Source organism: Ornithodoros turicata, chromosome 2 (assembly GCF_037126465.1).
Source record: "Ornithodoros turicata isolate Travis chromosome 2, ASM3712646v1, whole genome shotgun sequence".
In the NCBI taxonomy this organism is placed as follows: Eukaryota; Metazoa; Arthropoda; class Arachnida; order Ixodida; family Argasidae; genus Ornithodoros; species Ornithodoros turicata.
The window spans coordinates 60,549,433-60,576,541 of NC_088202.1; the positions used below are offsets into that span (position 1 = coordinate 60,549,433).

Consider the following 27,109-nt stretch of genomic DNA (forward strand, 5'->3'; position numbering starts at 1 on the left):
TGTGTGAAAGTGTGCCCATTAGTGCTGTCGCATCTAAGCTTCCAGCAAGCGTGGCACGATATCACAGTAGTAACTCCACCAGCACTCTCATTACCACGACAAATTCATGCATGTCAAGGGTTCATGCAGTTCACACACCCAATGCCACCATTGCAGAAATGATGTGGTATATGCACATGTCTTGTTGGTAAGACAATGATTTAACAATGTAACAGTGATAACACAGACTGACTAAATGTGAGGCAAGCAAGGTTACACAGGGCTTGCAGTAATATCCATGATTCTCTGCAGTTTTTTTTGTCCCATTCCCGGGTTGCTCAACGCATAGTATAATTTTTTGTTCCTCAAAAAGCACTGGGGAAATGCATATAGGTTTCTGGAATCACCAAAGTTCCCCATTGGAACATTACATTTTCAATTAATATTGTTTAAAACAGAAGGTTATCTGTACATATTTTCGCATGAAGAAAGGTTTCTACGGGAACTTCAAGGGAGAAAACCGGCACACTTTGCCCAAATCGCAGATTCATACCAGGAAGGCACAGCCATGCTGACAAGTCACCAGGCCCTACTTTGCAATTCATTACACAATTTCCCACAAAATTTTCCAATCGCTCATGAATGCCTGCGGAATAATTTTTCTTCTGCACAGAGCTTGCGCTATTAAACAGGAGCAAAATGAAGAAGCTGGAAATGGGGTATACTGCAGCTTCAAAACTAGCACACATGTGTCATTGCTACCACTGCGATGAACCTTTTATCTGTGTTTTGAAAACAAACATAAGCTGTTGGCCTGACAGAAAGCTGCGAAAGTGCAGATGGTAGCATGGGAGAAACATGCACGGCTGAAAAACACACTATGATGACTTCTCCCGGTTTTTACTCAGCCCATGTTTTAGCAATGGTGTAATGGACTATAAATATGGTTTATAATATACCTTCAATAAGGGCTCCCTTCATGGAAGAGGTGGTAGTATTTATTTCGGAGATGTAGCCATCCTTAAGGCAGTACTCAAGCAATGATCTTGTGTGGGCCAGACACTGGATGATGGAGTTCATAAAACACTGTAAAGAAAGATAGTCACAATGAGTTACAGTTTAAGCACTGCCGACAATCTGTGGGCCCCGAAACAACAGTTTCCACTTTTTCTTTCAGATATTGCCATTGTAGAAGGAAATGTATTACGCAATGGAATGGGGGTAAATCTTCCATGCGCTTCCTCTTTCTACCAAACAAACATGAGGTTGGCTTGGCAAATTTCTGAGTTCAATTTGGACAATTCAAATTCTTGCAACCTAAAATTGATCAAAGTGATCGGAAGACATGGCAAAAGCCCCCCCCCCCCCCCCCCCCCTTACTCCGAGTTAAATAGCATTGGCCCCATGATTTCCAGACACATCAATTCTTTAATGAGATTTTTTAACACGTTGGGTGAAACACCCTGTATGATACATAGTATACGTATGTAAAAAGCAATTTAAAGAAATACTGTGCAGAGTACTCATTTAATTGACAGTATGATAATTACCGTGACAAATCTCTAGTCTGCATGCTAGAGAAAGCTTGGGACAAAAGTTTACGGAACACCAGTGTGTCGAACTTCTAGATTTGTGCGACATCCTGATAGTAAAAATAAACAGATACACATACCGAGAGATGGATAAAATAGCTGGTCTCACGTTTGTTATTCGATCTCTTCTCGATATGCTCCAATGAAGGAATACGCCGGTGCAGTACTTTTGTCCCAAGCTGTACTATTTGGAATACTTTCTGGGGAGGACATTTCACGTTATTTTCATATTCAATTTCATATAGTCCCATGCAGGGTGCGCTTAGCAAAACAGCGTGAACGCACACGCCACACTACAGTGAGCAATAAGTACTGTGGCGACATTGTATTACAGGTAAGACTTGAAGACTTACAGTGTTGCCAAGGTTCCTCAACCCCAGAGGTGCCTTGTCCAGGCGGTCACGTGACCTTGTACTCCCGACGCTCACCCCACTGGAGCTTTCCTATAGAGGAAACCGCAAGAGGGAGTATTAGAAAACAGTTTGTCACCCTGCACAAAGTTTTGAGATATTTGTAGATTGCTTTTCATATAGGCAAATCATTTCCACCACTACTGCCATATGGATAACACAAACAATTCCGCCAAATAAAGTTAAAACTTGGCCGGTTTGGTACCTCATTCTTAAAATCTATGAAAACCTCCCAGTGCTGGGGAATAAAAAGGAACTTAGTGTTATCCGTCCCTTTCGTTCCCCAACACTCGTTTCTTTTTTTATTGATTTTAAGAATAAAATTATGCCTCAATGACTCTATGGCATTGACACCAAAGAAAGAAGAAAAAAAAAAAACATGTTGCAAATGCCTCAGCTTCATCGTCATTTAAGTTGCAGCTGCAATATCCAGTGAGCTTACACTTTCAAGCATGAGGAAGGAAAAGCAACTCCATATCTTATCAGTACCTGCCATGAGCTAAGGTTGTATGGTATTCAGAGCAGTCAATTAGTCTCAGGCTTATCTAAAACTATCGAGATAAGACGTTTCTCCTGGACACCTGTCAAGTAAATAATATTCAGATTATGTGCCTTCGTTGTGTCCAGAGTTATCAGGGGTGTGGCCAGCCTATAACCCATTTTATTCTATAATCCTCTTACAACTGCTCTTAGAAATCTGAATAATGCAGTCTGTTGCTTGCAGTATTTGTAGAAAGCATATTTTTATTTACTTGTACACTGATCTATACCTCCAGCATAATTATATAGACATAGTAAGAAAAAATAAATACTAACACAAATGAAAATTTATGTCCAGCAAAAGGTGTTCCTTAAACATTCAGTGTACGGTTGCAACACATGTTAATGAATACATACTTAGCTCCCTCTAGAACATAAAAAAAACAACAAAAAAGCAAAGAACAGGCAAGTGTACCACTGAACTTGCTACGACATCTAAAGAACCCAGGAGATCGGCCCATCCGAGGTACATATAACCTCACGCTCTGAATTTGCACACATTCACATGGTACAGTTTTAAATATATGTTCCCTATATTTTAGTGAATTGTAATACTGAACATCATGATTACAGTGATAACTGCAAGCATTCAGGTGCATTGCAAAAATTGGGGTATAACTGATGATGACCATATATTCCCGAGTTGCTAAACCTCCGTGAAACAGGTACATGTACTTACTCCACGCAGAGAAGACCACGTTTTAGTGCACGAATATTTCGCGTACGATGCATTATATGAGGTGTCCTGCGACACTGAGGACAAGATTAAAGGTAAGACCCTGTGCAAGCACGTTCTTCATGCTTGGTACTCACGATTGCAAAACGCTTCACGGGCACACATAAAGGAGACGTGACAAGCACGCGAGCCATCCAAACACGACGTCACTTCCCTGTTACCGGTCCTCACGAAAAACGCTATGGCACCGCGCAAGATCAAAAATGCCCACCAACCATCATAACCTCCCAAAGCTCACTCGCGTGGGGAGCGACGAAAGGGTAAAAAGACTTGCCACCTACGAAGTTATATCGTTTGGCGACGCTTGCGATCTTGATCTGCATCTCTGCGGTGACAACGAGGTGATACGGAAAGACTCCACACCCTTTGGTAAAAGGGTGCTTCCGTCACTCGGTGGGGTCAGCACGGGAGCACGAGGACGACTACGGCGTCAGCGGGCGCGGTGCAGCAGCAGTGAGCTGACGACGTCAGTCAGGCGACGATCGCCTCCGACATCGGCATTCAAGGTCACCACTTGCACGAGATCAGGGAAGGAGGGCGAGAGAGATTGGAATTGCGCGTTATCGGAGGAGCGCGGCCGGCGCGGCTCCACAGAAGGTGGGGCAGCTACAACAAGACATCGGGAGAAATGATGCGCAACGAAAAGATACATATCAAAAACCCCCGAGCCTCGGGTTTTCCTTTTTCTGTTTTGTTTCCGTGTTAGCGTCACGAAGTAACTGTGGCTTTGAGCGGCGTACAGACTCGAAGAGATGGAGAGAGGACAGCAGGAAGGAGTAGGAGACAGGGGAGGGGATATACGTCCTGGGCCGACTTCAAATGGAACTGTATCGACATACGTATACGCCGCTTGCTTTCTAACCATCCTTTCATAAAAAGATAATCGCACCCTTTACAAACGATGATGAGACGTGTAATAAAGGACGAGGGAGGAACAGGGCCGGCGATAAGGTGGGGGGGGGGGGGGGGCGAGTAAGGCGACCGCCTTAGGCCCCGCGCTTGCATAGGCCCCGCGATGTGCCTTTGCCTCAGGCCCCGCACACCCCTAGCACCGGCCCTGGTGAGGAAGCAGGATGCGACTTTCTTAAATATGTTTCTCTCTCTCTCTATCCTGGTTGATTGGTGACATGCAGAACGTTTGGATATTGTTAGCGCGGTTGTGGTTGTCCACGGGGGCGGATCCAGGATTTTTCTGAGGAGGTACGACATAAAGTGATGGGGAAGGGAATAGGACATCTCTCCTGCCCCCGTAGATTCCTTCTGGTTATCCCTAAGCTGGGACTCTGGCCGATGGATTCGCGAGAATTCTTATCATGCGACACTGTTGGGATATGTCTACCAGCACGTTATGTCTAGCGAATGTATTGCGTCAACAAGGGTCCTTGAATACGACGAATGTGTGCTCAGAGCCTTCAATTCGGCCATTGAACAGCCGGCTCGTGCACTACTAACGGTAATTTTATCCAGAAGGTGCTTTGACATTCATTTTCATTTTTTAACGCCTGGTGGGGTGATGTTTATGCAGGAGCCTACTTCCCGTTTCCCTGTTTGGATGACGTCACCAGATCTTTCAATGTCATCGGCAGCCACGATTATGCTATTGCTTTATAGTTTACCGCTTTTTATCCAACGTGCGCAATAATATCTGTCCTATTCCTCTGAACCTGCGTGCAAAGCGTACCATAATAGAGCCTGGAACGGGCCCATGCCGCGCTTGTTATTGGCTGTGTGCTCCGGGCCGAGCCCGGGCCGACAAAAGACGCCAACACCGTGGGCCGGGCCGGGCCGACAAACATGTTTCCTAGAGTCAAGCTCGGCCGGGTCACGCAGCTAATTCCACGCAATGGAGGACTATTACTACTTCATATCCTCACGCGCTCGCGCCATTCCTGTGCATGTATTTGCAAATGCAAAGGACACTGCATTATGCGTATGATTCGACCCTCTAGAACAGTAGTTCCCAAACTTCGCCGCCCCTGGTTTCCCTCGTCGCGATTCCGGACATCTTCCGATCTCGGCGCTAGAAGGTTAGACAAAGCGATACAATGACATTTTATTGGAGCTACATTCAGAGCGAGTTCCCTGGGCCAAAAAGTCTTGCACAACGGCAGGAGCGCACGGCCATGAGAGAATAGCTACCTCTCCCCAGTGGTTGAAGTGAGCCTTTTTTTTTTTTAGTATAGTTTCTCGAAACGAGGACGGTGTTCGACACCGCAACCCTCAGTCCAGGCTCGATCTTGAGCTGTAACCTGCTGTACTTTGTTTTGAGTGTCGCCACAGCGGAGAAGCGAAGCTCACATAAGTACATTGTCGCAAACGGAAGCTATATTTTCGTGGCTTTTCTCGTAAATAGCGGGTATTCCGTGGCCAAACCTACCCAAAATGCCGGAAGTGGTTATCGCGGAAACCGCAACCTCAAACTTCAATCTGAACTCAGGTCCATGAACTGCTCTTCGTCTGCTGCACTAAAGCCATCGGGAAGATAAATCGTGCCAAATGGATCCCTGATCCAGTCATGTCTCTTGAACTGGCTCTGCGGGAAGTACTTCTCAAACTGAAACTAGAGAGCCGAGATATATCGGTGCTAGAGGTGTGCGGGGCCTGAGGCAAAGGCACATCGCGGGGCCTGTTTCACACGATTAAGTGCATACTTGATATTAAAAATAAAAAAGTAATCCCTGGTTGAGGGCTTCGTGCGCGGGGCCTATGCAAGCGCGGGGCCTAAGGCGGTCGCCTTACTCGCCCCTAACCCCGTTTACCGGTAGTAGCATGTTTGGATTCGTTGGAATGAAACGAATGAAAATAAAATAAAATAAAAAACTCCGTTAAGTTAAATCATACACGTTGGAGGACGTTAGCCGCGTACAGGGGCATAGTTTCTTACGCCGCGTAGACCATTGTCACAAGATTTCCTGGCATCCTGTTTTACAGTTGTGGAGCGCAACATAAATTTTTGCTTTCGAATGTAGAGGGCGCCACCCGGTGACATCCGGTATGGGTGAGGGACCGCGCACTCGCCACTCCCTGGCGGAGCTGTATTGGGCAATCTTAGAAACTTCAGGGGGAAAGGGGGGTTGAAACCAAGGGGGGTGTAGGGAAATTCATGAATCATGTATATGCACATAACCTATACATGCTCAACAGAAAGGGGAAAAAGTGCAGCTGAATAGAAAAGTATATCATAGATGACAACTGTTGCGGTTTTCCGTGTTTTATTTCTTTTTTTGTAACGTCCTCCGCATGGCCTCCAATAAACCTAGTTAGGCATTCGCACGTTGCGTGCCTCTTTCCATTTTGGAAAAACGTATATCTAGCGAAGAATGACAAGCCCGCTACAGCTCACAGCGAAAGACATGTCATCGACAGTGTACAGCCGTATAAATGTCATCCGAAGTAGATCGCGAGTGGAATGACCTAAAATTGAGACTCTCTCAAAAGGTATGCGGTTACGTAGTGTACGACACCCGGATGCTGCCGTTTCGTAACTTTTTCTCGTCGTAAAACCAAAAAAGCATCCTCAAAAGCAGCGGTTACACAAACGCAGAAGAAGGGTATCGTATCCCGCAGAACGGCTCTGGGAGGCTAAGTTCGTTCAGTGTAGAGATAACTTGATGCGTCGAGGTAAGGAATCGGAACGCACCTATTGACAGCGCTACGCACCGTGCTGCCCGCTGTCCGATAGACGCGTTCCGATTATTTTTCTCGACGCATCAAGTTATCTCTATACTGAACGAACTTAGCCTTCCTGGTGTCCACTTATCGCATGCTTGACACGGCCTGGTGGGAGAGGATTCACTTCCACAAGTAGATACGATGCGCTTCCGTCTCATTCGTGTAACCGCGGCCAAATATTACGGAGTTTCGAGTAGGTCGTAAGCACTCCATGAAAACGAGACGACAGGGCAAGCTGTCAAATCAAAGATCGGCAGAATGATGTCATCCACTTGAAGGGCATAAGGCGATCGGCTCATCATGTTTTCGAGACCGTTATCGTGGACACATTCCGATTATACTTTCGGGCTACTAAAGCTCGCTATCGCGACACCAGAGTGCGTCAGGTTGACTTTGACTGTTATATTATTTTTTGATCTGCTGAAAGTAGCTGAAAGTCTTTCCCAAGCGATAAACGTCCAGGGAGATAAAAAGAGATAGTGAGGAGAATACGCCTCAGGTTCACGTACGTTAAACAAAAGATGGACCACCCCATCCAGAAAGTGGTATTATTTCATTCCCCACGGACGCTTTTATCGTAGCATAAAGGGCGAAACGCATTGGACGTTTTCTCAGCGTCAAAACGTCGCGCGTACGCCATGGCCTTGCACACGCGGCGAAGAAACGCCAGCGAGGCGACCACCCGAAACGCATGGGACGTGTACGGAACGAGTGACGCGCGCCACTGTTGCTATATTCGTCGACCACAAATATCTGTTAGAACTTGCAGATGCTCTTCTTTCCTGTGGTTCCTGCGTTTCTTCATTCCAGATACCATTAAAATGTTCACGTAAATTTAGTGTGATGGATAATGCCCCAAAAATTTATGCGACTGCTCATACGCCACTTTGTCTGCCGCACGACGGCCATGGCTCTGTCTACTTCTCGGAAAACGCGCCCAGACGCGCGCTATTATCTGTAGTCGACAGATTCCGGCGTACGCCCTCCGCGCGCGTTGAAAAACTGTTTTTTCACGCGCGACTGGACAAGTCACGTGACGGTGACCGAAAGAGGGGAAAATGGGAGAGATGGCCTTCTCCCTCCTTGTGTTTTCTCGAAGATCGGAGCGGTCGGAGGATATGTCACACGGGGCTCCGCTAACGGAGTGCAAAACGTGAGCCCCTTCGGAAGACCCGAAGGGCAACAACGTTGCCGGATGAGAGCCGGGCGCTCCGTCGGAGCTAACATGACGTCACAGTTCTCAAAAATAAATATAATTTTTCTCTAGCTTTCGCGTCACGTAGAGCCAAAATATTTTGCAGGAATGTAAAGTGAGACAAGAAGGTTTCAGTAACATAACTTTGGCAGGATTCTGAGAGAAGAGCATGGGATGCAGCCATAATCGTTGACAGCATGAAAGAAGGCTAATATATGCTGTCCCACGTTTTCTTATGGGGCTTAGAGTCGCCGTGCAAAATATTACAAGTAGTATTTGCTGAATTTTATCCTTTGTGCTTTCGCCGCCGTTTTTTCCTCCCGGTTTTAACTCCTCCGGTTTTTGTTCCGCCAACCATTCGAGCCACCGATTCGAGACAGAACTTGGTGATCAGGTTTTACCGCATCCCGGCTGTCTTCAACCACGTTTATCTCCGTCACACCACCCTGGTGACACCCGCCAAGGTGCAGTAGCTCGCGATTATACTATGTCACAGTGAAACCGATGTGAACACTAGGCTGTTCGTTTTTCTTGTTCATCTACGACGCGCTGCTGGATGAAATATTGCACAACTCTAATCTCCGGGCGTTTCGCCTTGCGTTATGCAAAGTACATGACAAAAACTGACGCCTGAACATGTCGTCTGTTGCCTACTTGTGAGGTGTGCGGTCGACGTAGTACCCTGCTGTTGTTCTTCATGAGGCCTTGTCCCATGACTCCATCGCAGAAGAAGAGGCCACTGGCCGCGACGGCGATACATGGGCCCCGATGACGGTCCCCCCTCCGCCCTGACATTCATCCAAGTATCGCAACTCAATTTATAATACATATATCAATCCTCAGCGTTATCACTGATTTCGCGTTACAGTCACAATAACGAGACCCTTCATGCGAGTCCTCGACATGCACTGCAGTCGCGGACACCTGACGTTTTAGTCCAGTGGGCATTTCTAGGCCGGTTTCACACGACCGTTCGTCGTCTGTGCGCTTCAAAAACAGAACCTAAGGGCAATCGATTCCCATGGGTTCCAATGGGTCTGTTTTGCCTCCGTTAAAAACACGCACGCGAAAAACGTTCGTGTGAAACCGGCCTTTAGTCAGATACCTTATGAATCAAAGCCGCTTGGGTAACGGTGACCGGTATTGTCGACTCCGTTGTCGAAGTACTAATGAATGATATTTCAGGGTCAGCGCGATGTTCCGTCAAATTCCCCGCTGAGCGTGATGTCGAGGGCCAGTGCATAAATGAGGATCGGGCGCTGAAGTAAATCGAGAGACATGTTCAACACAGAGTGGAAGAGACTATAGGCTCCTGACCGTCGATCAAATCAGGTTTGTGTTGGTACTTTCGTAAGAATCGTACGCCCTCGGATAATGGACCAGGGAACAAAACACGTGTCCGGCAGACTTCTCAAGCACGCGTGGTATCAGGTACAAAAAAAAAAAAAAAAAAAAGAGAGAGAGAGAGAGAAAAGGGGGCAGAGAAGGTGTTGCTGAATGCACTTATTTATTTATTTTTTGGGGGGGAAGGGATGGGCTTGTGGGCCGTGAATATTGGTGGAATATGACAACAAAATTTCCAGAATAACGTTGACCGCAACGCAGCAGAAGTTAAATCAATTTATTAAATTATTTATTATTTATTTATTTAAAAATTTATTTATGAAGATTTATTCGGTCGATAGACTGCGCCCTCAGTAATCTTACGTCCCAATTGCACTCTGTTTTTTTTTAAATAGAACATTAAAGCTGAAAATTACGGGCAACGCTGTGTCGAAGTGGTCACCAACTGCGCATTGCCTGTAAAGCACGGCGGCAAAACTACATAGCATGTGGACAACACTGGGTCTAAAACGAAACAAGTTGGCTACGTGTCAGCTATGTAGCCATCAGGAGCAGCAAGTCAGTCGGGAACATAGAGCACTGTTGCTTGACGAATTAGGAAATATTTACCAGCACACGTCGCCCTGAGCCGTTTTACCTCAAATTTACCTCACATGGGATTAGTGAGTGCAGAGCGCTTTCAGTGGGGGAAGGTCCCCCCCCCCACACACACACTTGAGACCGGCACTCTCAGTACAACTTGTTCAGTCAACATATGTGGTATCGAACGTCTGAAATAATTTCGACGCATGGACGCATTACAGTCAAAAGCATTGAAATAATCCAATATTAGCGGCATCCAATATGGTACACATAGCGCCGTGCACACCGGGAAGCATCGAGATGGAGCGATATTTTCCATATACGCTTGTCCTTGAAAGCAGCGGCCATTTTCCATTACGCCCCCCTTTGGTACGCATCAAGTTCGTGGTCAAGGCCGTCGTCCGCTTGCTATTCCTTATGCGTGCTTGACCGCTTTTGATTCGCACTTTTTTACACGTTTATCCGATAAAATTTCGACGTCAATGCTGTTTCCTTGTGTGTGTGTGGGGGGGGGGGTCTGATAGTTTGTAGCTCGACCGAGGGCCGCGAAAATCTAATCAGAAGATCTGATGCTTTCGCGTCGTCTGATAGGATGGGTGGTGTTTTAGTCACACGACACACCAACATTGCGCACTGCGTCCCACGCTGCCTGTGACCAGAATAGCAAGTAAGGACGGATTGCGTAACGCGAATTCCACGCGGAAATAGGAGGCACTCGAGGCGACAGTGCAATCGGGAAAGTCCCGGTTTGCAGGCAGAGAGCCTGCATTACCTGCGTCATACCCTCGGTCCAATTATACGGCAAAGAGTTATCGGAAGACACGAGGACCATCTTCGAAGTGAGCTGGGATAAAAGCGACCGAGGATGGGTGTGGACGACAAGACAGCGTGAAAGCAAACGTCCATAAAAATGGCTGACCTATGAGCAACTTATCTCACGCATACAGCTGGTTTTAGTGCACCGCAGGTGTTCAAAGATTCAACAAGGACGAGATATCGGCGGGGTAATAAGATCAAATGCCGTGTGTCATTTCATCCTATATATTAACCGATTTTTTAAGCGGGAAAGAGTAGGGCCACCAGCAGATCTGGTGGACATAACACATCCCCCGGAGAGTTCATATGGTCTCCACTCTGCAAGATGTCGCCTTATGAGTAGCGCGTCTTACATATTTTAGTCAGACATCTTCCTGGGAGTCGGTTCCAGCACTCCTAAACACTTTGCAGATCTCTCAAAAAGGAGCTGAGGGTAGCGTGCTACAAGACTGCGCCGGTGCTGACACGAAAGGCATTACTTGGAAGATAATTTTTGGGCATGGCAGAAGTAACGATTACTTTGTAACATTATGCGGACCTTGAATCCTGCTAGTCCGTCAACAGGGACAGCGCTTGAAACACCTCGTCACTGTGTCACACTCTGGTGGACGTGCATCCTAGCAAAATGCAACATGCAAAAATGTCACGACTACCTGGCTCAGCGCTATCGGACCAGACTCCACGAGGCCTTCTCCATCTTCGTATCGACATTAAAAGTGTAAATGACATTGTGCGGCACAAACAAAGTAATGCTTACGTGCAGCGGAGCCTCCAACGCCAGTCCGGCAGTGGCCTAATGGCCGACACTTCAGCTGCCCACTGACAGTTCACCATACCATTGATGGCGCGATAGCCGTGTCATTTTGAGAAATAGAGCAACGTTTTTTTACGCTCGTTTGTATACCCAAAAAAATGAAATAAGCGTCATATGATTGCAACAAAATATGCAATAAAATGAGGGGTAAAGTTGTGCAAGGAAACAATAAAACCATATCACGAATATTTCGGAAGTATGCCTGTCTTTGAAGACGAAGAAGAACTCGGTTAAGTTTCTTCCACTTCGTTTTCCACTGTTGTTGTTTTTTATTTTTTCCTACATCCAATATCCGAACTTCGCCTTTGGTGGTGGAATGTGACGTCATAGTAATCTGTGGACGATTAATTTTGCACAACAGGTTCTTCCTTTCGTTCTGAGGTTCTTTACCGCGTGCTGATACGGTAGTCGGTACACAGCAAACGCTGCTAATGATATAGTGCTGAACGACTGAAGGGTACTAGCAAGCCTTAGGTGGCACCCTCCATGCTCCTTTCCCTTTTTTTTTTCTATCAGCACTAAACATGTCCCCCCCCCCCGTCCATGCCTGTTTCTTCGCACGCACAACAGGGAGATGCTGTTGCGTTCTTGTTATGTGTTTGTATGTGCTATAATATTACTATGTTGATTTAATTATGTCACTTAAGGATAGCTTACAAAAAACCGTGTACGGAGATACATGGCTGGAAGTAAGCGAAATATTGTTTGCTGTATGGATTTTAGATATACTTTTCTCGCGCGAGGAATCACAAAATGGAATACATATGAGATGGGATTTTTTGTTATCTTTTGTGCGCTGTAGGATAATTTACATGACCAAGTCCGAAAATCTAGCCTTTATTGAGCATTAGAAATTGCGAAAATCTACCAGCCAAGACACATTTTATTCAAACTGAACAATTCCTCGCGGCGCTTTCCAATTAAAAAAAAAAGAAATGTATGGGGACCGTAAAGGCTGTCACCCCCCCCCCCCCCCCCCCCCCCCCCGCCCTCAATGGCCCGTGCCCAGAGCGGAGGACCTTATACCGCGGCACCAAGTTCCAGGTGTTCTTTTCACTTCTGAATCCTCTACCTCGATATCTGTGGGCAAGCTGTTCCACCGACTGGTTCAGCTTCGAGCCACACAGTCTCGGTACGAAGGCAGATCGTGACGACAGTGCGACTCTCCCCCCCCCCCTCTTCTGAACAGTTGACTATTCAGTATTTCAAAACGCATTCAGTAGTGCAATCTGTAGGTTACAACCTACAGATCGCAAAATAAGGAAATATATAATAGCCCCGCAAAAACCGTCCTCAAAATGAAGACATAACGAGGGACACTGCAGTCAGTCACGGTAAATCAGTTCCGCTTGACGGTCCAACCCAATTCCGCAACAGCTAGCATTCATCCTCAGGGATACACGAGGGTAATTGTTAGACGCCTTTTATTTCGCACCACACTAGACTGGGCATTGTAATAGCCACACACGTGAGAGCAATTATGATGATCCCACCGTCAATGCAAATGGAGCGATAAGAGTTGTCGACTGTTGTATAAATAACATACGCGGATGCTTCCAAGGCCGTTAGAGGGATTGTTAATGCATCAGCTGATAACCGTAGTGATACTGTAGGAGCGCAAATAGAGACATACAATCGCCTCAAACAGAAAAGGGGTTTCGCAGCTGATAAGAAAACCTTTAACCTCATCATCTGCTTGTGTAAGTGTGTACTGGGGTAGCCAGTTCGACTTCGTCGAAACTTACATCCCCATTTTTTCTTCATCACATCACAAAACCTTTGTGCGTGACCTCTTGACGTATGTGGCAATCTTCCTACAATCTGTATATTCTTCTTTGTATAGTTCCCGAACCTCACATATTCATGACATCTTCGACTGGCAGCCACCGCGATCGCTCTAGAGCGCTCTCTCTTCGGCTGGACAAAACGGAGCGCTCTGGCAACAACTTCGGCAGCTGTTTCTTTCTTATATCTTCGTTCTTCCTCTATATAGGGTGCCTGAATGCTAGCTCCCTCTGCACAGAGCTAGAGGGAGCTAGTATTCAGGCACCCTATCTTCCTCCAGCTCGGAGCGCTCCGGCATAGGGCTCTTTCACACACGTCCGTCTGCTTCAAAAATAGAAGCTAAGGAGCCCAGTAGGTTCCAATGGGTCCGTTTTGCCTCCGTTAAAAACACGGGCGAGAAAAAAAGTTCGTGTTAAACAGGCCTTAGACCCATTTCACAGTACCATTTTTCTCTTCCGTATACTTCAAAAATACAACCGAGAGGCAGTCGAGCCCCGTAGATTCCAATGGGCCCGATTCGCCTTCGTGAAAGACACAGACGAGGAAAACGGTAGTGCATTGGTACCGCCTGTCGAAGATACCATAAATCAGTGTTTCTCAAAGTTTTCCAGTACGTAACCCCTTTGAGTAGTACCAAACCTACCATGACCCCCCCCCCCCCCCAAGCCTTCCGAAAATTTACTTTTTCAATGACACAGATACATTTACACTGTAATTTATTTAAGACATTAACCACAGAGAGAGCTATCATAAATGCTTATTAATGTTTTTTTAGCAAGGATTGATTTCATCGTGTATTTTAATGAGAAGGATGTATTTGCTTTCTTGGTACAAGCAAATCAATACGTTGGTCTGTGTGGCTCAAGGCATATCTCGTGTCTGCTTGGAAACTCCATAACCCCCAGAAAAAGGCTCATGGCCCGCAGTTTGAGAAACACTGCCATAAGTGAACTAACGGTGCCTTGTGCGCACTTCGTTGTTCTGCCTACGCGTTTCAAAGCGCTTGCCTTGACTTGGGAGTGGGTAGGATACCTGCTCTTCTTTTCAAACGTCCTCCTACGACGTCCCACTATGTAGAAGTCATTGCATAAAATAAGGGCTAGGATTACACGGGCCAGAGCTGCGAAACAATGCATAAAGTGTGGTAGACATGGGATGGGACGGGGAGAAATAGCCTGTAAAAAATATAGACGTCTGGCATGATATGCAAATAGACGTCGAGAGGTTTCACATATGTACATTGCGCGTGCTGAACTCAGAGATGTCTGCAGTGGCAGCACGGGAGGGTCGCGTTGTCCACGTCCACCGCACTTCGTGTGTCGAATCCAGCTCCGTGAATGCCTTTTTACACTTGCTTCGCATTTATAAAGCAATTATTATTAAAGTAAGGTATTTAAAAAGTGACAGTGGTCTTACTCAAGACCAACTTATTATTCGTTGTATTTTTCCGACCAACTACCGCGATAGGTTAATTTGTACTACACGTACACCCTTGAAAAGTAATCTTTATTTAGGCTCGGAGATGTGTCTCATATATTCCTCAAAAGAATAATTTCTTAGATACAGGTCATCATCACTCAACGATCGTCTTAATCATGCAGTGTACCAACCAACGCAAGAAATGCATGACTGTTTCCAACCGTTCCTTCTACGATTGCGCCACATACCAGCTGCCCCGCACTGTATTTACGATCGACTTATACTCGCCATTATTCACAACACCATCAACCAACGTGGCAATTAACCTTCGTCGTCAATTCCTACCAGTTAATCCACGTTTTTAACCCTGACGCAACACTGAACAGACACCAGCGCCGTGACACATCTGGGCAAATAAGAAGACATGGAGAGACGCAAGCAATCATACATCATACCTTGACAAAGATACGGGAGGACGACGACAGGTGGCGCGAACGACGGCGACCACATTGCGTCACCAGTGACGTAAGCAGAACCGCGAGCAGCGCCGCTCCGACAGCGATAGTGGAGTAGCTAGTGACGAATGGAAAGCTACTTCCCTCACTGCCGGCAATACGCGGAAGCAGCACCCGCGAAGAACCGCTATATTTGTGGATTTTCTTCATACGTGCACGATCTCAGCAAGGCTTTCTCGTCCGCACGCGAAATAAGGACATTTTTCTGATCGACCGGGGCAAAGTCTTTCTTGGCAGACCGAGGACGCAGATACAACGGATGCAAGAATGCGGGCGCAGCGTACTAATCTCGTCGCGCGTAAGGTTCATCACGTGATCCCGCCTCCTCGCCAAGTTCCGTCGTCGGGCGTCATTGTCTGCCATTATCTTTGGCATTTGGCTTACATCTTCTCGTGCACTTGGCGCGCTCCAGGGACACTCGAAATAGTGTACCGTGTGCAGGAGCCAGCAGGCATGGCTGGCACGACAATTTCCAATCGGCGCGAAACCAGAGATTGAATGGGATATTCCTCCTCTGTTTCCTCGATGGCAAATTCCAGTGGACGTTCTCGTGCAGCACAGTGTAATAATGATGGTTCGATGGTTCGGAAGGACAAATGAAACGCGACGCACGCTACTAAAGTCACTAGACACAGAAGCAACGCCACCTAGGTACAGAAGGCCTGCTTAATGCCTCCTCTCCCGCCTTCGCTATGTGGAAAGTCAGAATTCGTCTGCTACTGCGATTCGCCGTTCTGCGAATTCAAGAACTCGCAAATGATTGCAGCTAACTTCGCAAATTTGAACCTGTAGACTACAGGCTTTCCAGAAAATCAGTCTTGAGAAAAATATGGGACCGTTTTGGGCTATATTTTGTTTCCCCCTTTAGTACGCGGGGACGTTCACTACTCGCAGACGACAGTTGCTGCGGCTGACGGGGGCTCGTCTCGCGGCCAGGACAGCTGAAAGCACGTTCGTGATTGGCTACGGCCGTTGAAAGCATGATCCTCATTGGCTGACTCTTAGCTGTTACGTCACGTCAACGAGTAAGCAGGCCTTATCTATCTGGGTTGACTGAAGCGACCACTGTGACGTGCACACTCAAGTCAGTGTAAGGTTTTCTATACTACAAGGACCAGTGGAATTCGCCATGGAGTCTCTGACGTAGATCTGCACGACGAGGAAATATTTTTGCAAATCAGTCCATGATAAACGAGCGTCGGTGAACGTCACAGCTACATGGCAAGCGGTGCGTGTCTGCGTTGAGTGACGGGAAAAGACACGAACCTGTTCTGCTTTCCTTCTCTATCGTCGTGTTTCAATAATGAAGCGATTAATCGGACAGCGGGGGGAAAAGGAGGAGGGGGTAGGAAATTAGACGGGAAGGAAAAGCCTAATGAAACGTTGAACCGAAGACACGCGATGACGCAAATAGACGGTATGCGTATTTTTGATATTATTTTCACTGCTCGCGTTTCCAAGCGTTTTAGGTAAGCCTCGTCGTAGCTCTGTTACAAAACATTTGAACTGCGGGCGATGATTCGTTTGATACTTTTACAAACGGAATTTCACGTGCAGCACATTTGTCGCGTGATCCTGGAAACGAAACCGTTGTGGACGCTTGAAGTCATCACACGACAACTGCCCTCCCGTGTTATTCCGTCTTATGCCGGCTGTGCTGTCTGGGTGCTGTCCCTGGGCTATCCTCAGAAGCTCTAAGACAATGTCGACCCAGTTCCCTATAAAGTCGGCCCAGAACGCACGTGCACCCCCCCCCCCCCAATAGCCGTGACGTTGCCCGCCTGAGGGTGGCCGACAACAGCAAGTCTCTCACAGCATTCACTAAACTGCAATCATACAAGATCCATAGAATGCTCCTTAGGCAACGCAAATTGCAAACGTTGCAGCCAAACCGAAAATACCGAACACATCCTAGGAGATTGATAGAGAGCTACAGGAGAAATTCCTTAGTCATTGGATAAATGGTACCTCTGATGATGTACCCTATCCTAGAGGCTCTTTCGCTGAACGATGCTCTAAGACACGAACCTTAGCACGCTTCCTTTAGGAGGCGGGCCGTTTTCCTGAACCCCGTACTCATTGCAGATCTACTTTCAACCTTTCATCTCCCCTTCTCATCTCAATCTCACATCGTCTGCAGTCGTGATGCTACGGACATGAATGAGGCCAACAGCGGCAAGCCGCCATCACCAACAGCCGGTGCCCGACAATAAACACCAATCAATCCACGCAGAGCTGATTTTTGACGACAGGGTGGTTACCGATTATTATCGGAACCCTGCAGAGGACTGGAGAGCATAAAAAAGACGTGGTAGTGCCCAACTTGAGGAACGTCTACTCGGAAAGCGTCGTTTACACACTGTTCGTGGTATTCGCGTCGTAAAGATGTCGTTTCAGGCACGGAAGTCAAATACTGACTTAGGCAAAAGTTCTCTCGTTCTTACTACGGCAAACATGCTACGTATATTTGTTCGATACGCATTCAACTCCCCTATAAACCTATAAACTGTCGGTACACGAATTCCTTCGTTTTATGACGGGCACCTCCGTTGGACGAAACATCTTCCTGGTATTCCTACACCTAGATTTCTGATCCCTCGATATCCGAACAGTGAACGCATCTTGTGGGCACGAACCCGGAATATCCGGGCATTTCTAAGCTCGATATATGAAGGAAATAGGCTCAGTCAAAGGTCCACGAAGCACCGACGTGTCCGGGATGACCAGCAAACTGGATATGTACCAGAATGGTCTGGCTATGTGCTGAAACTTCTGAGGCCACAACAGATAAACAATTTTCCTTCTGAACTTTGACATGGACACTTGAGGAGGAGCAAAGCGAAAGTGTACGGCTCAATATGGGCGAAATAACGGCGCAGGAAGAAGAAAACCAGCGGCAGTCCTGAAATCTACCGATTCCTTGGACATGCTGCTGTAGCCTGCCACATATATATACATAGAACCTCATCCAGGTTACAATGCATTACGTTGAAGGTATGATAGATGGGAGAGAGGTTGTTGCGTGATCCTCATCCTTCCCGCCCATGCCATTTAAAATCTCAATTTACGAGTCCCTCGATCGATGAACGGTTCCCAAGAAATTTCTGTCTTTCATAAATTGAAGGTCGATCTGTCGAAGCCGCGCTATGTAAGGAGAAATGCAGAGTGTTCTGGGAATCTTATTTCGATGGCATATCATTCGGGGAAAGGTTGGTCTGTTTCTGTAGAAATTAATTCGCGTCGCAATGAATCCGGGCGTTTGTTGAAAAAATGGGTTCTGGTGACCGCACGAACAGTAGATGAGGAGGAATTGGGGACGAAGACGGGTGAAAAAAGGCCAGCCTCGGGACGATACGAAGATACCGTCTAACGGTGTTCCGAAAAAGGTACTTAATGGCGCTAGCGACGTCGCGGCGTTTATATCGGAAAAGAAAAACACGCCTGACGTCTTTTCTGAATGACGCAATAACTTCTTTCTGTTTCATCGTTAATCATACAATTTTCACATTTTACAAATCACAACATATTTTCTTGTTCCGTTTATGAAATCACGAAATATTACTCTCCAACTACAAATGGTACGATTGAAGAAAACGTGGAACAGCGGCGACAACCCACGGATACAGTGTCAAGTAAAATCGTACCCCAAACAATCCGGTCCTTCACGTAACTCTAATCTATCTACTAGCACATGATATTGAGACGACTATTTTTGGGGTTGCGCTTTTTTCAACAAAGAAAATGTTCAGAAGAAACGAGGAAGACTCATTTGAACGCGGCTATGGCGATGGGAAGCCGTAACAAGGGACGATGGACGCCAAAGAACTAGGCGTGTGTGAGTAGTAGTTTTAAAACTGAAGCGAACACAAAGCGAGTAGTTGTACAACCGAACCAAACACAAATATGTGCAGCATGTATGCACAATACACACGTACGGATCAGAACATGAAGTAGCGCTCAATTTGTTTTATATGCCCTCTCTTGTTCCGTTTTCGGCCTTACAAGTGCAGCTTCGGAACTATTCCAATGTATTCTGTTTGGAAGAAATATCGATTCCGATTGGAAATTCGAATAAATAAGTCCATATTCGAATATTTGTTCACTTCCAATTCACCAATTTTTTAACATCGTCGGCTTCAACTTTCATTACCTGCTGCAAGTGTGTCCGCCCATTTCATCGAACGCCGTTTAATCGACGCCTGGTCAATGTTAGGACAGGGGAGCCTTTTACGTATTTCACGCGTTGCCGCAAGAAAAAGCGACGACCACCGATTCGATGAAACGGCATTCGATGAATCGGCGTTGGATGAAACGTCCATTTTTCGACGAAATGGCGTTCGATGAAACGACGTTCGATGAAATGTCACGAAACCACTGCAAGACCCTCTTTTTTTCTCTCTCTCTCGTGCGAAACATTTGCGTGTTCTTAGCAGAAAGACCCAGAAAGTGATTCGAGATGAAGTTCAATCGGTGAGACGCACGACAGGAGGAGATAAGTAATCGCTTTCATTTGATTAGCTCAATTTTCACTGCCTGTTTTGTCCTTTCGGCTGTGTTTGTCCTGATCATATTGTACTACGGCCATAAAATGCATGGGATATTCGTAATACGACGAACTTCGGAGAATCATTCTCTAACAAGCAAAGAAAATGTGATAGCAAAAAAATAGCTGCACTTGTTCTGTTACCTTTAATCATTTGTACCGTAATATGGCACAACATGCTCTTTCCCTGGAAAAGTAGATGAACATGATGTGCTGCTGCTGAGATTAAATTTGATTTGATCGTAAACGTGATTAACGAAGGATGATTCGAATATCTCCGAATTAACGGAGATATTCGAATACAATTACATCGCAGAACTGGTTTCATTAAGATGCGTGCACCACTCTTCCTTCTTTTGTGTCAAAGTTGCTTGAAAGCTTAATCGCGCGTATTTGCACCGGCTGGAAAGTTCCAGGTGATGAAAGCGCATCCATCCAACTGTCGGTTTGGAAGCGAGCAATCGAACGCTGACAGGTGAAACACTTGCATTGTTTCCGTACGTGTAGCACACATTCCAACTCGTCTCTCACACCGTGAGGATTTCACGTCACACCTTGCGGTTTGCTCAACACGTACAGCCAAGCCACACGGCATGACAAACTACAAATGCCCCTTGTCAAAACGCTTTTGCTAATTCGTCAAACACGATGTTTTACTTCTTTCTGCATTTACTTCATTCATGGTGACAGCGAGTTTTAGTTGATGAGGAGGGGTTCAGGATAATGGTTTCGAAAACACGATGACCTAACTTCTCCTGATTCCTTTGACTGACAATACATTGCAGGTCTTTGATTTAACAACTTCCTTTATCGTTCAGTGCCGTGAAAATGCTCCCAATCGACACACACACACACACACACACACACACACACACACACACACACACACACACACACACACACACACACACACACACACACACACACACACACACACACACACACACACACACACACACACACACACACACACACACACACACACACACACACACACACACACACACACACACACACACACACACACACACACACACACACACACACACACACACACACACACACACACACACACACACACACACACACACACACACACACACACACACACACACACACACACACACACACACACACACACACACACACACACACACACACACACACACACACACACACACACACACACACACACACACACACACACACACACACACACACACACACACACACACACACACACACACACACACACACACACACACACACACACCACACACACACACACACACACACACACACACACACACACACACACACACACACACACACACACACACACACACACACACACACACACACACACACACACACACACACACACACACACACACACACACACACACACACACACACACACACACACACACACACACACACACACACACACACACACACACACACACACACACACACACACACACACACACACACACACACACACACACACACACACACACACACACACACACACACACACACACACACACACACACACACACACACACACACACACACACACACACACACACACACACACACACACACACACACACACACACACACACACACACACACACACACACACACACACACACACACACACACACACACACACACACACACACACACACACACACACACACACACACACACACAAACAAACAAACAAACAAACAAACAAACAAACAAAAAAACAAAAAAACGCGTCAACGTGAAGGATTGTTGCAGGAACCAATGGCACTGTTGCCTGACTCAGAATATCAGTGAGTTTTGAGTATACCGTTCGTAAAGTTATCGTGCCTATCGGAACCAATCGCAGCGGTGCGTGACTCAGAATCTTATCCACTGATTGGTTCCGGTTGATACGGTTCGACGCAAGCCGCGTTTTCAACGGTCTGCTAGAACTCTCTATTATATTGGTTGGTTGCGGTGGATACCGTTCATCGAAGACCACGTCATCAACGGTTTGCTAAGACTTCTTTAAGACCCCTTTCACACTACCGTTTTTCTCGTCTGTGTTTTTCACGGAGGCAAATCGGGCCCATCGGAATCTACGGAGCTTGATTGCCCCTCTTGTGAAATGGGCCTATAATACAGAGTGCTAATAAACCGTTGATATAACGTTACTGCGAAGTCATATCGTACATACCGGAACCAATAGCAACGTGCATGCCTCAGAATCGAAAGTTACTTGAAGTTTTTCTGCGTACAACTGGGCTAATTGACATTCTATGACTTTCTAAGTGTGTGCTTCGTGTGTTCCTCCAGTGATACCACTTCTCATCTGACATTCTACACTCACTCGTTTTGGAACTTTTACTACATTTTGCACCTTAACGCCGTTCACTGTACGTGAACCTGTTTATATTCATCGTGTGTAAGGGGGTAGCTAGTCAGACTCTGTCGCGACTCACATTTCCATTTTTTTCATTACCTCATCACCATCCCCATCAGAATCTTATTCGTTGATTTAGTGGATTGAGTGGACGACAGGAATCCCATGACCAGGTGAAGAACACGACGATGGAGCACAGGATCACGTGAGTTCGGGTCTTGTTACGAACTGACGTGAAGGTCGACATGGCGTATCGGTGAGCTTGATCATGCCGCATATTAGTGCACTCGCCGATTAATATCACAGTGATAAAGAGAGCAAATATGATGTTATCTGGTGGGTGCGCTAATATGCGGCATGATCGAGCCCACCGATACGCCATGTCGACCTTCACGTGAGTTCGTAGCAGGGCCCGAACTCATATGCCTTACCAGATGTTTGTGATCATGAGTTTCAAAGGCCCGAAACGCCGAGCTATGCGAGCAAGCTCATCACACAGTACCCGCCTTTGCGGGTTGTAGAGTGCACATTCCATAAGAATGTTTTTTTTTTTTTTTTTTTTCAATTTCCATGTTAGCGCTGCGAAGCAACTGTGGCTATGAGAGGCGTACAGACGTGGACAGATCGAGAGAGGACACCACAAGAATATACTCGGTGCTTGCCACTCCAGGCAATGGTAACATCGTCAAGCCAACACTAGCTAGCCTGTCTTCTGTTATGTTCATAGACATAACGTCCTGTGCGTGAAAACACCGAGTCCGGGTCCTGAAACCGAAGTATTTTCAATGTAAACTGGACGTCACGCTCTTTTCAGCTCTTGTTTTTTCCTTCTTCTTCTTCTTCTTCCATAGAATTTATTAATCTCGGTGACGAGAGAGTGGTTTTGACAGCGACATGAAGGGGGTGGGCTGTTAATTTTCGCGAATCGAAATTAGCTTCCGCAAAATTCACTTGCCCGCCCCCTCGTGTCAGTGAAAGAAAAGCTGATCAAAATTTTCGTTTTCCATGGCACGTCTACCACGTGCACCGCTGCCCGTCTCCGTCGGAGCTCGTTCAAATTGCGCGCTACCATAGATAGACCCAGGCGTGCCTTGTAGAGCATGCAAGGCGAAAAGCGTCGTTTAGGGTTACCTTTGCGTTTGTAGGACACGTGGCGTGGGAGGAGGAAACGCTTTCTTTCCTCTTTTTGCTTCTATGCGGCGAAAATACGAGAGCTTCTCTGCTCTGGATCTTGGAAACGAGATGCGTTGGCACTTGGCAGGGCTTTGAATGGCACGCTCCGAGAATGTTGCGTGATGTGAGAAGCGCGGCTATGTTTCGGATATGCTCCAACGTTTCCCTGTCTTGTGGGAGGTGGGCTACAGCCAGTGATTTATCCAGACCTCCTATCACCCCTCCCTACGCCCCCAAAATCTGGAGGAGACCCCTAAAATTTTATGAGATTGCACAATGTTTCGTCAAAAACATATAAGTACACCCCCTTGCGGAGCCCAACACCTCCCAAGCCAGCCCTAGAATCTACCATCTATCTAACATCTCTATAAACCCTAGTATCTAACATCTCTATAAACCCATAATGAAGAAGAAGAAGAAGGACGAAATCCTAGGTAACCATGCTACAGCTGGTGGAGAATCGGGCAAGTGCCGGTGAAAGAGGAGGGCGGGAGAAGTCCAGAAGTCAGTGTATATCAGCATCGTGGTATCAGTAGCGAAATAGAGAGAGAAGGAGAGAGAGAGAGAGAGGGTGGTGGGAGGAGGAGCTTTGGGAAATTGGTGGAAGCCATGTGCTCTGATTTCACAAACATTTGTCTTGATGAACTATTTCGTCGAAATGATCTTGATCAGGAAATCATACAAGGCAAAAATATTTGGGTACTTCACTACGCCGAGGCTGGCAGTGATGTACTTTAATGTTACTATGCTCCCATACTGTGAAGTAAGTACTCTTGAAAAGCACTGCACAACGACAACTGCAGTATAGCGAGTAACGGAGAAAGCAACAGAAAAAGTAATTTAGCGAGCTGCACCAATGGGACCCCATTTCGGGGGGTTAGAGATTCTGCGGTAGGTCCTTCCCTGAAATGTGTCCGTAATTACGGAGCCTATTGTCACCTCTCAGGTGTCAGAGAGCGGAGTGGAAATTTATTGGAACAAAAAGCACGCGCATAGCAAGTTTTCGAAGCTCTCGAAATGCAGTTTCACACGACTGCATTTGTCGTCTGTTCGCTTCAAAAATAGAACCACAAAGGCGATCGAGCTCCGTAGGTTTTAATGCGTCCGTTTTGGCTCCGTTAAAAACACGGCCGAGAAAGAATGCTCGGCACCCTGATGAAGCATTCAATTTTGCGTGGCATAAGCTTTGATGGCTTCCTCAAACTCGACTGTTGTGACATTCCGTCCTTCGACACGAGTAAGCGGATTTGTCTCCCGTGTCACGACTGCGTCAGCACGAGGCGTGAACTCAATTACAGATTGATTTATGGGAAGCTGACCTCGACGAAGACATGGCTACATTGATATCGCAGGAGGTCAACTAGAATGCGTACAGGACTAGCAAGGGACCGTGTTCGAAGGGCGTGGCGACACTGCGAGGTCGGTGGAATGACACGCTGTTCGTGTACACAAACACCTGCCGACAGACCCTTGTGACACATGCTATCTACGGTGACGGCCTACGCTGCTAACACAACATGCAGCCAACACGGGTAACGGTACATCAGATGAACGCGGACATCAGTATGCAAACCCACAGGCGATGAGCGTTGTTCAGATCAATAATTAGCACTTACGAATTCCAACCATGCTAGGTGATGTTTCTTCTTCTCCACACACTTACTTCAACGACAACATTAAAGGTGTTGTGACATTTCGACCCTATAGTTATGCCGGATGAATACAAAAGACGATTATTTGCATCCATATGGACCTGCATTCCAAGTCTTACAGCAAAAGGGGGAAAAGACATAGAACAGAAAAATCGGCATTGTGGACACCGGAAACTCATACGGCTCTGCATCACTGCAGACCAGTGAGGCAGCGCGGGAGAGGTCACGTGCTCACCAGAACCAATGGGAATGGCCGTAGCTCCTGCCACTCTGACGTCTGAGCCTGACGCGTATGCGTGTTCGTGTTTATACGTCGCCAACTAGAGGCGGGAAGCACGTCAGGAAAAAAAATAAAATTTTCGCTCTATCATTTGATGTGCAGTACGTTGTAATGAACCACACCTATCAAAGCGTTGCAACTTCTTTAACTGGTAATGCTAACGAACTACTGAGACAAAAGACTTTGTGACCCGGGCTTATTTTGCAGACTGCACCTGTGGCGGCTAGAGTAAACAACAGGCCGGTCACACAGACTAGTACATATAACCATTGCCTTTTATATCATTTTTATACACCACACAATTTCGAAGTCGTAAGCCATCCGAGGATCGTCTCCTTTGCGCACTGAAAACAACGTCGGAATGACATGGCAGTCAGGCATGTCGAGGAGCAGCTTTCCCTCTCCTGTTTGTCTGTCGCCGGCAGGGGGTTTTCCTCCGTCGAGACTCAGAGAAACAGGATGCCCCATCAAGGAGACCAAGTAGACGGCGGCGGGAGTGACGTAGTTCAACAAATTATGTCACCCATATGCTTCTTTCTTCGAGAGTAATTGTTTTTTCGGTGTCACTGATCGGGTAACCGTTCAGGTAGCGATATCTGCGTGCCATTAAGGATGTTCATCGCGCAGAGGCGCATCCGTCACTCAGGATGTTTTGAAATTAGAGCGTCGCTTTCCGTTGGGTCTTGTCACGGCGGGCGCTCGCACGATTCAACAAACAGTCCACGCACAGCGCCTGTCTTCTGATGTCTCTGAGACGTCGTATGGTGCAGTGTACGAAAAAGACGATCGGATGTTGGACCTCTACACGACGGAGCCGCTTCACCACATGATACACGTCATGCAGGAATGCGGTTTGCGAATTTTCGTGGCAGGAACTGGACAATATTTTAACACATTCTGTACCTTCTAGACAACAACGCTAAACAGTTTAAATGGCTCTAAAGAACTGCAGAATTCCGTAAAAAATCCCAAAGTTCTCGATATTTTACAGTTTTTTTCGGGGCATAAACTATCGATAAAAAGTGTCGGTCAACTTTCAACGGATCTTGGCACGAAAGTGTTATGCCTCGCCTTCACTCAGAGGAGATTTAGTTGGAATTTGCGAGAAAGCTATTTTGTTAGAATTTTTTTTCTCACCAGGTATTCACATACCCCATCCCAATCTTCAAGAGGCGGCCACGGCGCGAAAAAAAATTTGCGGCAACAATAAGCCGGGAGAGCATTGACTGCATGGAACCGCAATTTAGTTGAAAGAAATCGGGGATGGTCGAGCGCAATGTCTGGGACGTTTGGCATGGAATGACCCAGCACGAATGTAACAGAGAAAGAAAAACATCGTCGATGAAAGAGCAATTCGCCAGAACTGAGTACAGAAATGCTGAGATTGCGAGCCCGGATCCTGGCACTGGTTGCTCAGCATGCCACACTTCCGGGGCTCGGATTGGGAACTTGTCGATATTGCTTAGCAAGCGAAATGATGATGATGATGGTAATAGAGGGGGGGGGGGGAAGGAGGTGAGGGACTAAGTCGCGACAAAATCGGGCTGGCTATCCCGGTATACGTACACAGAGTCGGGTTAAAGGGGCACTAAACTGATGTGTAAATCAAGCGCTTCCACTATTTAAGAAGAAGATCAAAGAGGGAAATCAGCGCAACTCTCCCC

General features: G+C 46.6%; 1 protein-coding gene across 3 annotated transcripts in view; it reads right to left on the bottom strand.

Moving 5' to 3' along the window:
• Positions 1–27,109, bottom strand: part of LOC135385477 (ubiquitin carboxyl-terminal hydrolase 2-like) — a 113,987-nt gene that overhangs the window by 19,390 nt on the left and 67,488 nt on the right. For all 3 annotated transcript variants that reach the window (XM_064614812.1, XM_064614814.1, XM_064614813.1), the window contains 2 exons: positions 1,925–2,014; positions 939–1,065 (listed from right to left, as the gene is read on the bottom strand). In XM_064614812.1, the coding sequence (XP_064470882.1) occupies positions 939–1,065; positions 1,925–2,014 (217 nt within the window). The remainder of the gene's footprint in view (positions 1–938; positions 1,066–1,924; positions 2,015–27,109) is intronic.